General features: G+C 32.8%; 1 protein-coding gene across 6 annotated transcripts in view; it reads left to right on the top strand.

Moving 5' to 3' along the window:
• The window catches only part of LOC136125958 (sodium channel protein type 1 subunit alpha), a 93,141-nt gene that overhangs the window by 64,997 nt on the left and 11,472 nt on the right, over positions 1-16,672 (top strand). For all 6 annotated transcript variants that reach the window (XM_065880985.1, XM_065880984.1, XM_065880982.1 and 3 more), the window contains exons 18-21: positions 1,776-1,930; positions 3,910-4,083; positions 7,829-7,951; positions 14,806-15,087. In XM_065880985.1, the coding sequence (XP_065737057.1) occupies positions 1,776-1,930; positions 3,910-4,083; positions 7,829-7,951; positions 14,806-15,087 (734 nt within the window). The remainder of the gene's footprint in view (positions 1-1,775; positions 1,931-3,909; positions 4,084-7,828; positions 7,952-14,805; positions 15,088-16,672) is intronic.

The raw sequence follows: 16,672 nt of genomic DNA, 5'->3' as shown, positions 1-16,672 counted from the left end.
AGAACATGATCTTCATGTTAATCTTCCCTTTATAGAGTGCAGTTTTTTTTAGCTGTTGATCACCCAAAATGGACCACTCAGAATAGAACTTTGTAGTCAATCTGTTTCAATTACCTCTTATATGCCAACAGATTTAAAATCTCATGTTATGTTTTGGTTATATCTGCCCATTATGTGTAAGGGACCATGAACATGGAGAAAAGATATTTTAATGTAATCAAAACTAATGACTAATTTATAATATTTCAAATAAAATGGTGATTTCCCAATAAGTTGGCATCTTAAACACTAGTCAAAATTCTCATACACAAAAGTTACTTTAGAAGTAAATTTTTAGCTATTAAAGTCAAATGAGTTGCAAATGCTCAAATGTATTTTTTTAACAAAATCATTTTCCAATGCTTGCTGGGTGAAACAGGAAATAAGCACTGCCCAATACCTGATCCCTGCACAGTATCTAGTTTAGCCTGGGACAATATGGACAATAAGTCTAAGAGCTTTGTTTTCTCCATGATTAGTATTTCCCATGGTCTGAGTTTCTTGGGAATTTGAGTTTTGAAGGTATGAATATATTTGCATATTCTCTATTTTGTGATTTTTTTTCCTCATAGGCCTGATACATATATTCTCCCTCTTTTCCTGTATAAATTTTACACATCACTCAAAGTCCTCAGAACTACCTTCATGGTGGAAAAAACTTCTTATTCCTCTGAACAGCTATAAATAAAGATATTCTTTAATTCACCTGATAACTAATCATGTATTATCTGATGAGGGTTCTTCTCTTTCTCATTTGAACTGTTATATATATCTTTATTGGCTTTCTTCCTTCCTTCCCTTCTTTCCCTTCCCCTCCTTTCTCCCTTTTCTTCAAGCATACCTGATTTTTTTTTTTGACTTGAGGCAGGGTTCTTTTGTTTATATCTGTTCTTAAAAACCAGATTGTAGGTTTCCTGGGGGCAAGTCCACATTCTGTACCTTTTTACATTTTTTCTCTTTTTCTTTTTTTTTAATATCCTCTGTGGTGATTACAAAGGTGCTCACAAATTTCTCTTGATTTAATTATTTTTTTAATTTTATTTTTTTATTGGAGTATAGTTGATTTACAATGTGTTAATTTCTGCTGTACAACAAAGTGATTCAGCTTTATATGTATACATTCTTTTTTATATTCTTTTCCATTATGGTTCCTGTTGATTTAATTCTTGTTAGAGTGAGTGAAAGCAGTATAGGGAAGGCAACACCAAATCAAAGCAGGACTAGGCAAATCACATTTTAGTGGACTAAATTAATCTTGAAAATTATATAAGCTCTTCTAGGAGCACCACAAGAGAACCTAAACAGTAATAAACAGCATTGTTGGGTAAGAACTATATTATTACTCTGCATCCTCTTTAAAAGGGACGTTTTCTGCTTATTATTAATTTCACTTTGAAGTCCTTTCCTAGAGTGACTTCAACAAAGTGCAATAGCATGATATAGTACAAGGCAAAGCTACTTAACATGTACTTGTACTTTACAACGTTCTTTCTTGGACAATAGCAGTTGGGTCAGAAAAAACAGGTATTATCCAGGGAACCGTTTAAAGAGGCTGAATCATTTTCACAACTTCACTCTGCTAATAGATGTGCTCTGACTACTCCAGGCTTAGAGAGTTATCCTAGCAAGATAGAGATGGCAGTAGCAATGAGAAGATGAATCCAGGACACACCAAAGGGTATCATTGAAGCAGCAGAAGTTATTTACCTACTCCTGTTTGAACATTATACTTGCAGGCTGTGTACAAAGATTCAAATGTTGTCAAATTAGTGTGGAGGAAGGGAGAGGAAAACAATGGTGGAACCTGAGAAGAACGTGTTTCCGAATAGTTGAACATAACTGGTTTGAGACCTTCATTGTTTTCATGATTCTCCTTAGTAGTGGTGCTCTGGTGAGTAAATATTAAGCAAACGTGCTATAATGCCAAGTCTTAGAATCACCTAATACTAATGACTTATTAATCCTTTCAGTAGCATTGTTTTATTATCCAATGCATTATTTTTCCTGAACCCTCATTCTACATCCATTTCTGTGGAATCAGCCATCACCTCTGTTTGATAGCCCCCAAACTGTTATCTCCATTTATGACTTCTTCCTTAAACATATGTGCATTGCTATATCCATCCATACATACACCCATCCACCCATATACCCACCCACCCACCCTTCTACCCATCTCCAGTGCATCTTTAATTACCCAACTTCATTCTTACAGACTATATACAATGTATAACTATGCAGTTCTGGATTTACTTTTATTATGTATACATATACTTCTAACAAGCTATTTATTAATTTTTGCTTATTATTAAGTAACCCCCCAAATTTGTCCCTCTAGTTTATTCATTACAACCAAAGAACATGAGTATTTAATTACTCATATTTTAACAAGAAAGTAAGCATGGCAACCACAGTAAAGTCCTGTGATTGGGTATATATAATTTCTAAGTTCTGATGAATTTTGTTTATGAATGATATTATTATTATCTCTTTAGGGACAGTCAAAAAGTCCTTAGGAACCACTTCTCTGTCCGTTTTGAATTGGGTCCACTGTTCTTATACTACTCAGAGAACAATGGATATTAGTAAAAATAAATATTGGGCAGCGTGCCTAAGGGATTATTTAAGGACTGGTTTCTCTCTATATAAAAGTGTTCATCAGAATCAATTTCTATTTATATGAAAATCATTTACAAAAATATAAAGTATAGCATATAGATAGCATTTTAGGAAAATGCTGACACAAATAGACTACTTAAGCCATAAGATAGATGTAGATAGATAGATAGATAGGTAGATAGATAGATAAAGGATGGAAAGATGGTAAAACTTGCCTGATTGAAATGCAATTACTTAGGTTTCTTTAACTTAAAAGTGTATAATTCTAACACAGGCCTATATTTTTCTGCATATCTCTCTGATGAAATAAATTTTATCTACATGGCACTTTAGACAAGAAATAGTTTTTCACCATTTAAATGAATATATACTTAGATATAAAATATCAAGTGGGCTTTCCTGGTGGCGCAGTGGTTGAGAGTCCGCCTGCCGATGCAGGGTATACGGGTTCGTGCCCCGGTCTGGGAGGATCCCACATGCTGCGGAGCGGCTGGGCCCGTGAGCCGTGGCCGCTGGGCCTGCGTGTCCGGAGCCTGTGCTCCGCAACGGGAGAGGCCGCAACAGTGAGAGGCCCCCATACCGCAAAAAAAAAAAAAAAAAAAAAAAAAAAAAATATCAAGTGAGGTTCATATTAGAAGAAGAATACATATTAGAGTCTAAATGAGAAGTAAATTCATCTTACCATCCTTGTCACACCATATCTTTGCTGAGAAATATAAACTATCAACAAAATGAAGGGGACAAAGGGAACAAATGAACTCAACTGTATAGTAAAATTAGGCAATGTGATGATCAATTACAATTTCTGCTTTATGAAAAATATAAGCCTTCACTTTTTATTTCTTCAACCTCCTTTCTATGGCAAAAAATAAAAATTAAAAAAGCCAACAGGAGGAAGCAAAAGATATGAAACAAAAGGAATAAATAACTTCAAGTTAGGGTAGCAGCATCAAGATGTGACATCAAGAACTATTTCCTGAACAAGTCAAACTAATTCATTAGAGTTATGCTTTTACTTCTTCCTTCCAGTTATATCAATAGAGAGCATAACTTTTCTCCTGATTCATTAAAAGATCTTTGAGATAAAGAAAAGACAGCGATAGCTACTCTTCCTCTACCCTCCTATTCCAATGAAGTGTCATATATATAAAATCAGGAAAAGATATTTATATGTGGTCAGAAAAAATAGCTCATAATAGTTGTAATAGTATAATAGTTTCAGAAAGCTAAAATGCAAACTTTTCTTTATAGGCATTTGAGGATATATATATTGATCAGCGAAAGACGATCAAGACAATGTTGGAATATGCTGATAAGGTTTTCACTTACATTTTCATTCTGGAAATGCTTCTAAAATGGGTGGCATATGGCTATCAGACATATTTCACCAATGCCTGGTGTTGGCTAGACTTCTTAATTGTTGATGTAAGTATCCTCCTATCTTTATCTTCCATTCAAGGTAATTTGTTTTATCTATAAACTAATTCTAAAATAGTGAATCTTTGATCACTCTGTTATGCTGACAGGATATGCTACTTAGTAGACACTAAATTAATTCACTGAATAATAGTGTAGTTTTTGTAAGAAATAAGCTAATTTAATACTGATTTAGCATGGGGGGATGGGATTTGTGGTGGTTATCTAGAATAAAAAGCTGGGAAAAAACGTATCAGAACTTTGTAGGGAGAGTGGTGAAATAGGGTATGTTGTTTAAATTACTTACGTTGTGAATCAGACAGAATCGAGCTTGAATCCCAGCCCCACCACTGATTGGTTGTGTGCCACTGAGTAACTTACTTGGCTTTTGACTCTGTAAAATGATGATATTAGTACATACAGAGTTAAAGACATTCAATAAACAGTGATGATGGTGGAAGCTAATGTCAATTTTTAAAAATTCTTTTTCATCTTCTCAAAGTTTTTAAAGGATATGTTTAAAGAGTAGATTATATAGATTATAACTCCATTATAGGAAGTAAGATGTACGGGGTGTAGTGAAAAACTACTTCATTCTGTGATGGGGAGTTTCTACAGTGTAACTGTAGATTTGCAGCAAGCCCATAATGTACCAACAGCCCTTCACAGAGTTTGTAAACCTAATGATTAATATTTCATCTACCCAAAACAAGTGGCTGCCTTTGAGATATGTTAAAGGTAAACATCATGTAATATGTTTTAAGTTTGGCATAATTTCAGTTTTAGAAAAGTGTGTTCGAAATATTACAAACTTCATAGGCAACAGTTTTATTACCCAAAGATGATAATCCAGCAGAACTATGCAGATTTCTTATGGAAAGTATTTCTAGAACTAAGGGTCATGCATATACATCATATCTCTTTAATTCTGAAAAAAGGCAAACCCAGAGCTATTTGAAAAGCTTAACAGTGTTACTATGAAATGAGTGAATTGAAAAAGAGTGATAAGGGGTTCACATCCAACATATACAAACAGCTCATACAACTCAGCATCAAACCAAACAAGCAGCTAAATTAAAAATGGGCAGAACTGAATAGAAATTGTTCCAAGGAGAAAATGCAGATGGCCAAGAGGCACATGAAAATATGCTCAACATTGCTAATCATCAGGGAAATGCAAATCAAAACCACAATGAGGTATCACCTCACACCTTTCAGAATGACTATCTTCAAAAAGACCACAAATAACAAATGTTGCCGAGGATGTAGAGAAAAGGGAACCCTTGTACACTGTTGCTGGGAATATAAATTGGTACAGCCACTATGAAAAACAGTATGGAGGTTTCTAAGAAAGCTAAAAATAGAATTATCATATGATCCAGAAATTCCACTCCTGGGTATATATCCGGAGAAAATGAAAACACTAACTTGAAAAGGTACATGCACCCCAATGTTCACAGCAGTATTATTTATAATAATATAAAGATATGGAAGCAACCTAAGTGTCCATCAACAGATGAATAGGGGCTTCCCTGGTGGCACAGTGGTTGAGAATCTGCCTGCTAATGCAGGGGACACGGGTTCGAGCCCTGGTCTGGGAGGATCCCACATGCCGCAGAGCAACTAGGCCGGTGAGCCACAAATACTGAGCCTGCACGTCTGGAGGTTGTGCTCCGCAACAAGAGAGGCTGCGATAGTGAGAGGCCTGCGCACCGCGATGAAGTGTGGCCCCCGCTTGCCACAACTAGCGAAAGCCCTCACACAGAAAGGAAGACGCAACACAGCAAAAAAAATTAATTAATTAATTAATTAATAAACTCCTACCCACAACAGCTTCTGTAAAAAAAAAAAAAAACAACAGATGAATGGGTAAAGAAGATATGATAGATATGTGTGTGTGTATATATATATATATATATATATATATATATACACAATAGAATGCTACTCAGCCATAGAAAAGAAGTTTTCCCATATGCAACAACACAGATGGACCTGAAATAGGTCAGACAGGAAAAGATAAATACTGTATGTTATAACTTATATGTGGAATCTAAGAGTAAAGCAAACTAGTCAATATAACAAAACAGAAACAGACTCACAGATATAGAGAACAAACTAGTGGTTATCAGCGGGGAGAGGGAATGGGGGAGGGGCACAATAGGGATAGGGGATTAAAAGGTACAAACTACTATGTATGAAATAAGTAAGCTACAGGGATGTATTATACAGCACAGGGAATATAGCCAATATTTATAATAACTTTAAATGGAGTATAATCTATAAAAATTTTGAACTACTATGTTGTACAGCTAAAACTAATATAACATTGTAAATCAAACATACCTCAATAAAAAAAAGAAAGAAACCTCAAAAGAATAATTGCTTCAGCATGTCACAAAGAGAAAGTTTCTAATATTTGAGATTTCAAGCATTAGAAGTTATATCATATTTCAACTGCTCATAATTTTTCACACTAGGCTTTAAATCTAAATATAATTTAATCCTTTTGAAAATTTCTGAGCTTTGCTTTTCTCTTTTATGCTTATTCCATGTCTGAATTTTTTAGTGGAAGAATGATGATTTTATTTATTATTACGAGTTGGTTTTTAATAGCCATTTCCGAAATATTTTAGGAAAATAATTCTGAAGGGAATTTTATAGTTTTGCAATAATAATACTTTAATTTTCACGGTTCTATTTTATTACTTCATAAGGATCAGCATAACACTCTAAAAAAAGACAAAAGGAATTATAGCACATCTCAAGTAAACTAAAAAGCATATTAAACATAAGCCAACTTAATACACTTAAACATAGAAAATTTTGCAAAAATAGTATCCAGTGTATTTGGAACTATCCAATACCAGCTATTCTCAAACCAAAGAAATTCTAACTCTGGATACAGAGTTTTGGTCTTTATTTAGAGAATTACACATCTAAAATTTTTATTTCTTAGTTTTAGTTGCATATTTCATGCAGATGAAGTTAGTTTATTTATTTCTTTATTTGGTAAACATTTATTGACTGGCGATTTTGGGCCAAGTCCATGGCAGAAGCTCTAGATTAGTATAAAAATTTTGAGTAAGTTTCATGATGGAATTACTTTTAAGTTACATTATTTACATAGGAATAAACTTTAGATAAGTGAAAACACAAAGTATTAGCAAGACAACAAAAATTCATCTTCAAAAAATCAACCTCAAAATTAATATGACAGCACATTAATTTCTGTGGGTATCAATTATAATTAGTTGAAAATACCAACACAGGATAGATATTTCTTGCTTTTTCTGGTACAATAGCAGTTTTTATATTTTATTACTAACCATTGGCAAAGCCCTAAATTCAGCAGCAACTTAATAAAATAAAGGAAGAATAATCAATGACATTTTCCTATACCTGGACTTCTTCCTTTTTAAAATCAATTTTTACTTAGGTTTTCTAACTAACTGAGTAATTACTAAATCACATGACATTTAATTTTTTTATTCAACTAGTTTTTAATTAACATCATGAAAGCTACTTTCTTTGTATGCAACTAAAAATATTTCCTTAAAATTTTAAAAGGTTTACTGAAAATATGTAGCCACTCATCTTCTGAGGAATTATAAACAAAAATTGTAATTACCACAATGTTGTAAATAACTATACTTCAATAAAATAAATTATTTTTAATTGTAATTATTGTATTACATAGTAACTACAAATTGAATGACAATGATTCTATTTATTTACTTTTGTGTGTGTGCAGGTTTCATTGGTCAGTTTAACAGCAAATGCCTTGGGTTACTCAGAACTTGGCGCCATCAAATCTCTCAGGACACTAAGAGCTCTGAGACCTCTAAGAGCCTTATCACGTTTTGAAGGGATGAGGGTAAGGAAAATGAAAGAACCTGAAGTATTGTATAGAGCCAAAATTATTAAAGTAAATTTTAAAAAAGGAAAACTCATGCATGCAAAAGGAATGGCAAATCCTTGCAAATTGCTACTTTTTCCTTTTATCTGTTGCATATTTACTTCTAGGTGATATGCAAGAGAACTTAGGCCTCCCTTGAAATGATATAATATCATTTATCTGCCATGCTCATTAAAATGACTTTATTTCCTAATCCATTCTGGGAGTTTCCTTACAAACCTGTACACAAAAAAAACAGATGCACTATTAAAGTACTATGTGTAATGATGATGATAATAATCAACTAAAGTGAATTCTACATCATGTGCTTCTCATTTGTGGTGGTCTAAGCTGTACTTAATGAGTTTTATTGAAAACAATATGAATCATACATGTGCCTAAATGTAAGTGTAAAGGAAAAAAATTTTTAATTGTCAAAATTGTGTCTGTACAATGCCAAAGTTTGTGTTATTTGAATGTATTCAAGGGTAGATATTAAATACTAACTGAATTAAAAAATTTTTTTGTTATGTTAATATAGCTTCAATTTATAACTACTTTAATCTTCTTAATTTATATAAATAGCAGTATCACCTTAAAGATTATATATAACTCTACACAATTTTTCATGAATTTAAACTTTTATAACATAATGAATAGAAAATATAATTTTGACTCATTACCATAGATGATTCATAAATTAACCATAACTTAACTATCATTTATATGAGTCACAAAAAATTTTATATTACTCCTTTTAAGGAAATATTACAGCATTCCCTATGATTCATAACAGGTTAAAAAATTTGTCATTATTGACTTGTTATTTTCCATGCCTTTTTAAAAATATGAAGCATTAATCTATAAGATGTATAACACAAAAATTTAGTTTCTTTGTATTAATCAAATTTCCTTTTACTAAAACAAAGCTGCTGAACTAAGTGTGATTCCAACAGAAAAATCATTGCTCTTTTGCTGCCTAAGATTTCGTTATGTTTATAGAAGCAAAGCTGTATTGTAGGCTTGCATTTGCATTTTCTAGTTTGTTGATAGCCTTATGTGTTCTTCTAAAATAAAATTTATTATAAATGTCACCTTTTAAGAACATAAGACTATCTTATGAAATCTTCAATTGAAGACTTCTGCAATTTCCCTAACATATATAAAAAATGTTTCCTCACTAGAAACAATTTAACACAATATAATACGGTCTTATTTTATTTCTCACAGAGATCCTCAAAGCTTACTAAAATGTTATTGGAAATTCTCTTCAGGATATGTGAAAATTAAGTTTATTTCCCAATTAAAATGTCACTTTTGTCTTAGACTGGTAGTTGCAGTTCTGGAGAAAAATATAATTTTTATACATTCTACTTAAACATTTTTTGATTTTTTTTGAAAACATTTGATTGATTCTGCTGAATCAAAGTAATACGTTCGAAAAGTTTTCGAAATCTGAACAATGCTAAACATTTGGAGCTGTTGTAATTATTTCAAATTTGACCTTTTGGAAGTTTATTAAATCCATGAGTCAAATGGCCAAATATTTTCATATTTAACACCTTATTTCCATAACAGTATTGACCCTGTGGGCCTTTAATTTTTACAGAAATAACCTTATCTATAATTTTGATCAATAATGCTTTTTATATTATAAGGAGAGGCTAATTTTTGAAACTTGGAGTTTTAAAAACAAAATCCTTATAGATGCTGATAGGAGATGAACTAATCGTTTAAATTGTCAGATTTATGAATATGGTCCTTGCCTCTTAATGACAGCATATATACAACCCTAAAATGGCTGATGATTTCAACATGTATTTGGCATTGTAGAGACAAAATAACCTGATTATTGATTCTATTTTTGTTTCTTTGTTTCTGGTATTTGGAATTTTTGACTTTGTAAACAATATAATCATGGATGATGGTGAGGATGGAAATAATAATGATGATTATAATTGGGAAGTTAGCTTTGAATATATTCAGAAACTCTCATTTTATTCTTTTCCCTAGCAGCATAAAATCACAATAGCTGTGTGAAAGCGTAAATCAGGCTCATTTTATTTTTGTTTTGTCACTTCTTCAAAGCATGTGCTTTAGTGCAACATTACCAAAAAAAGCATGTTGTACAGTGCTTGATAAGAAGTTAGAGAGTAAGAAATAAATTATCATCACTCTGCCCTTTATGTTTTGCATGTTCTATGCACATTTCTGGCTGACAGCTTTGAAACATTTATTGTATTTCAAATTTCCAGTCCAAATTTTCAACTTGTAAAATTGAACTGAGTGAATTGATGTCATGGATAACTTAAGTAAAATAAATTTTGTATTTTTAATTTCCTTGTCTAGGAAATCTTAAATACCTTCTTTTTCAAAAGAACTCAAGCCTTGATTGATAGGTAAACAGACAGAGAGCATCATATACAAAAAGTAACACCAAATGTTCTGTCATATCAGATTTCTAACTAATAATAAACTATATATTTCTATTTTATATAGGATAATCTTGCTCCAACTTGGATGGGGTGGAGCGCTGGTTCCGCCCCTCAGCCCTTTATTATGGGTACTGTATTACCCCTTTTGCTTCCTTTCATCCTTTCACTGTGACTTTGTGTTAGTGGGATGAGGGAGGGCTTGGGAAGGGTACTATCACACCACAGTAAGGAAAATACAGTATTTACATTCTAATCCCCTATTTTCAATTGTCTTAAATTTTCTTTTGAGAAAAATACCTTTTGTGAATTTACACTCTGTGGATTTGAACCTCAACTGCTGATATCTTTATTAAGTTTCACTCAATATGATTTAGATATGTGTATACTGAGTTATCCATTTATGGGGAGATTATCTGATTGGTGAGGGTGGGGGACCCTGGTTTAGAATGGTTGCGTGAAGTTTTTAACTTATCAAGATGATGATGCTGTTTGAGGCATTTAAAAGAACACTTGCTATTTTCTACTTTGGTCCGGGGCCTGAAAATTGACATCAAGATACCGGCAGTGGCTTCCTTGCCTGTTGACATGTGTGAGCAGATGCTAGGGTGCAGTATTCCAGGTTTCATAAAACTGGTATTGATTGTGTGATCATTCTCATGCTTTATTAAGTGTAAGTTTATAGGGGTTATTTTTCAAATATAACAAAGCAAAAATATATTAAGATAGAGCTGAGTAAGCACATGTGATTTGTGTTTTAAATAAAGTAAATATGAAAGGACCCACTTATTTGAATTATACAGACTAGAACATCCACCTAGAAATAAAACATCTTATTATGTGTATTAAGATAGAATTTAATGCATAAACTTCCTTCGTAGACTACATCACTCCCAACTAACCTTTTAGTATCTTAGAAAATATCATAGTGAAAACATAAATAAAAATGAATCTACATTTTGTTTATTCATAAAGTTTGGGAATAATGTGCAAGGAGGACAGTTTTTATTTTTGAGGGAGAGAAAAAGTTGGAATTTTTGTTTGGATAATTAATGTATCATATCTTTCAAAAATAATTACCATAATTAAATCCCACAACACAAATGCAGACATTAGATTTAAAAAAGATTCTATTACTCTTCTTCATACTTTAAAATGTGTGATTTCTACTTTGCCTACTTTTGATTTTTATTCACATAGTTTTTCAGTATTTTGATTAAAGAAACATTGCAATCCATGAGTAGTATTGATTTGAAGTTCAAAGACAATTAATTCAGACAAGAGGACATTTCTGCATGTATCAAAATTCCCAACATTAATTTGCATATTTAATTGTCAATCCCTCATTTCATGTTGATTTACTTAAAAAGCAGATAATGAACCAGAGACAGAAAGAGTTTCTGTAGGAGTGAGTTGTGTGGTAGAATACAGAAATTCTATTTTGATGATGTTTTGCAAAACATTTGTGAGAAGCAACCTCTAGTATTAATTCATTAAGATAGTTCCTTTCTTAGAACCTCCTTTTATGCAGCCTGAAACTTCAATTTGTTCTTTCCAACTTGTTTAGTCCAGTTCTGTCTAGTGCCTTCACCACCTGGGAACCAATTACTGCAGTTCCCTAGAGCCAGAAAGGAGTTAATACCCCTCCCTCTGTGCTGAACCAAGGAGGGGCTTGGGGCTCTTGGGAAAAGACAGTCCTTTCTCTCATCCTTCATTGCCTAATTTAATGAGATTTTAAATATGAATGGACCTTTGTATAGTAAATCCTTTTATCTTCATAAAAATAAACGTTTTCTCTGGGCCAAATGTATGCCAACCATTGTAAATGTACCTTGAAAGGCACTGCTGCTTATATCATGAATTACATAGAGTTAATTTTAGTGCAAATCCAATCCCCAGTTTCAAAAGAAACCCCTCGGACTTATTAGCTAACCTCAAATTATTTTGTGTTCAGCTCTTTATTCTCATCCCATATCCAGAAATAGCATTTAAAGATTATGTTTTGATCAATAAATGCTAAGCTAACCTTTACTTCATTCATTCATTCAATCACCATTTTTGTAGTCCTGTATTCAAAGCACCTGCTATATTCCTGTATTCAAGGCACTCAAAGGCTTGGAGAATTCACAAATATATTTTTTCATCTTAAATTAAAAAAAAAAAAAGCCTACCGTCTGTCAAGATTACAGGAATGCCATTCATTAACTCTAACACAGAGCAATCTGGGTACCGGATAAGTACGAGTGACTCTAAGGAAAATTAGTGAGGTCGAGTAGAAGAAGCACTAGATGCCATTTCTAGTCTACATTCTGAACTTAACCTAGCTTAGCTCATTCTTCTCATTTGCCAAATGAGAATGCAGTAGTAAAGTATCTCTATAGTCCTGTCCAGTGCTGGAATTCTGATTTTTGAATTCAAAAGAGGAAACACTCATCTCTCTTCTGGAGGCTAAACTGAGAGGTGAAGTGAGGCTCCATGACAGAAGTGCTGCTTAAACTACAGCTTGTGAGAAGAGAGAATGTTTCAGAAGGGTAGGTAGTGGACACGGAATTTCAAAGGAAAGGGCATCTCAATTCTCTGGTAATGTTATTAGCACATGGTAATTACATTAGTTGGATTGGCATGAAGGCTAGGCGGCTAGGGAAGTTAAAACTAGAAATGCAGATTGAGAAGTGATTTGAACATCAAGGTAAGGAAAATGTTTGATAATCAGTGGGAAGCCATTAAATAATTTTAAATGAGAGTTGGAGATTAATTCATCTTATATGAATGAAAGGAAGGAGGAAATTGGAAGACTCTGAAAATGGTACAAGTATGTACTAACAGATGTCAGAACTAGGGTGGCGATCATGAAAATGGAGAAGTGATAGGGGTGAGAAAGGTTTGGAAGAAAAAAGTGTGAGACCTACAGATTGATGTGAAAAGAATTCAAGAAATAGGTGTAGGTAGCCAGTGTTCTGTTCATGGGCTAAATTGGGTGTTGTAGGTAAAAAAAAAAAAAAAAATGCATTTTAACATGTGCTTTGTGTATACACAGTAGAAAAAGCTTTTTAATCTGGCTGGTAGGCAAAATGTTTGGAAAAGGAGGGAAATAAATAATAACTTGATTTCAGCTTTCATATCTTGAATCCAAAGAAATCTAAGTGTATCCACACATTTAAAGTGAAGTATAAAATAAAGACTTATTCATTCAGTTGTATTAATGCAGACGGCCACATGAGATAAAGGTGAGGTGCCATGTGTCAGCTTGGTAGGCTGCATAGCTCACATCATCTGGATCTGCCTAGATAATTCAACTGACTTCACTTTTTCATTCTCATTCCCCTCTTTGTCATTAATGGTTTTATTATTGCCTTTGGCCCACTTTCAGATTGACAAGAATCTTAGAGGTACACAGGTAGAGTTCAACTTAGCTATGAATGTTCAAGTCTGAGGCATCATCCGCCACTTAGGAGCATTTTAGGGCCTGTGTTTATCTCTCTCTTAGCTACTCATGTGCATCTCTAATGGGCACTGTAGAGAAGGAAGCAAGGACAGTCCTCCCTACAGTGTTGCTGAATATAAAAACTCAGAGTTTTAATTTGTGGTCCAGGAATAAAGATAAGAGGGGCAAAAATGCTTCCATTAAAAAAAAAAAAAAAAGCTAATTATTTAGCACAGAACTTGATATAATCACATCAGATTTAGGAGCTATCATCCCAAAAATGGCATCCCTCCTTTTCTTATTTTCCTAAGAAACTGATTTCTACTATGTTTCATTTAAAATAAGTTTATCAAATTAAACTCAGTAAATGAAACAACTGATATGACTGGAGCTTGAAATAAACGATGTGATGATCTAATGAAATACATAATGCTAAATTGTCTTGCTTCTTATGCAAAAATTATTATTAGTCATAGCAATGCATGAATAATTAAGGACAAAATTATATTAGGTATTTAATAATTTTTTATATTTATACATCTGAATTTTTAGTTTAGTAAAATATATCAATCAAATCAACTCTTGTCCCAACATTTTAGTTTCATTCTTTAATATACTGCCTTTTTTAATGAGTTAATTTTCTCTGTTAGGAATTCTTACTTTTTCTAATAAAAACTTTTCTGACTTCATCTGACAGCAAATTCCTCTGATTTTGTTTTCCCTTTAACTTTTCAGTACTTTCTCCTCTCTTTTTAAAAACTTTATCTTTGATATACTATCTAAATTCATTTCCCTAAATGTATTGCTTATGAAAGAATGTATTTCATTTTAAGACATTTTTACTTTGCTTTTAAATATCTTAGAATAATCTTGATAGTAAAAAAAAAAAAAAAGAATGACTAAAGATTACTAGGGGAATGTCTTTTCTTTTAACCAACAAGAATTCTGACTTTTCTTTTTTTCCATTTGTGTATTAGGTGGTTGTGAATGCCCTTTTAGGAGCAATTCCATCCATCATGAATGTGCTTCTGGTTTGTCTTATATTCTGGCTAATTTTCAGCATCATGGGCGTAAATTTGTTTGCTGGCAAATTCTACCACTGTGTTAACACCACAACTGGTGACATGTTTGACATCAGCGAAGTGAATAATCATTCTGATTGCCTAATACTAATAGAAAGAAATGAGACTGCCCGATGGAAAAATGTGAAAGTAAACTTTGATAATGTAGGATTTGGGTATCTCTCTTTGCTTCAAGTTGTAAGTGAACACTCTTTTCTCTGAAATGTGTTTATTGTTTGGAATAATAACAAAGTAATGATATACAGCTATTATTTAGTTACTAAGAAGAAATTTTATAACATATTTCCTTTTTTCTAATTTTGATTTGTTAGTACAAGTTCATGAGCCCAGATGGGTGGAAATGTCAGTATATTTAAACAGTGCAGACATAGTTGATAGTGGCCAGGTATTTTAGTTGATAGTGGCCAGGTATTTTAGTTCTTTCCAAAGGTCTTTTTTTCTTCTCATATTACTCTCTCTTCCCATGTGAACAAGTTAATTAATAAATCAATAAATTTGCTATTATTTTTCCTATTGCGATTGGAAAGCTTGTTTCACTGATGGATCACCCCCTCCCCGCAAACATACACCCTTAACACACCTGATTGGATTGTAACAAATTGGTGGGAATTAAATTAACTGCTACTGAGTTGTATCATTTGGATTGAAGATTGGGAAATGATATTTAGGTTTTAGGTTTAGATCCTCATAGCAAAATGAAATAATACCAGGTAACACTCAGACACAGAAATCAAACACAAGCAGCTGTTGTCTCACCCCAAATGTCCTTCAGCACAATTACTTAAGTCTTTTTTTTTTTCTCTAACTATTGATGTTTTCACTACTGGGTCTTTAAGACTGAAACATAGTTCACAATTTATAAAAATGTAAAAAGATGGTGGCCTCTTAAACATTTTCATTTGATGCTGCTTCTGACTGCAGCTGCATCACAAGAGAGCAGTGGGTAAAAACAGAGTCTAGGTCGTTTGAAAAACATTGTAAAAATACTGTTCTATTTTGGCCACTGAAAACTCATCTTAAAAAAAAAAAAAGCTGCATAAGTTCTTTCCTGTGGTTCTGCAGAGTCTTTAGGGAAGAAATCTATTTTGTTTCACCAGGGTTGTGTTTTCAGTTGTTCAGCCAGGAGATTAAGCAAACAATCCTGGACTGGTCAAAATCCTCCTGCATCTCTTTCAGAGGTGTCAGTACTGTGATTATTTTACAAGTTCTTTCCACCTTCTTGTTAGAAATTCTTATTTCTCTTGTAGATGTTTCTGACTTACTCTGAACGCTTATGCAATTAAAATAGAGATTTTTATAATCTGGCAAGTATGATTTCTTTAAATATTAGCATAGACACATGATGATATTTCCTTGGGCCCTTATCCTAACGCTTAACTAATAACCACACTTGTAAATATCACTAATTTATATCACTTCCTCCATAAAATTGAGAAAGAAACATTGAAAATTTCAAGCAGTCCCTTAAAATGCTAAACAAGGGGTAAAGATCCTGTATGAAGCCATTAAATAAATTCTGCTACTGAAGTACTGATTTATTCTTGGCTTTATACAGAATCATCTCTGTTGATTAGCAATTCATTGAAATGATTCCTTGAATCACTGTTTTTCTGTTCCTGTACCTAGTGTGTGATGAACTTGTTCTATCATTGACCTCAGCCATTGACACATTCAACATTTCCCTCTTTGATAGACAAATAAGTTCTATTTTCTAGCTAAGAAACTTTACTTTCTCTTCACTGCCATCACAACCACTCTTACT

This window comes from Phocoena phocoena, chromosome 7, assembly GCF_963924675.1.
Source record: "Phocoena phocoena chromosome 7, mPhoPho1.1, whole genome shotgun sequence".
NCBI lineage: Eukaryota > Metazoa > Chordata > Mammalia > Artiodactyla > Phocoenidae > Phocoena > Phocoena phocoena.
The sequence above is the reverse complement of the archived record's forward strand: the minus strand, read 5'-3'. Positions and strand labels throughout refer to the sequence as shown.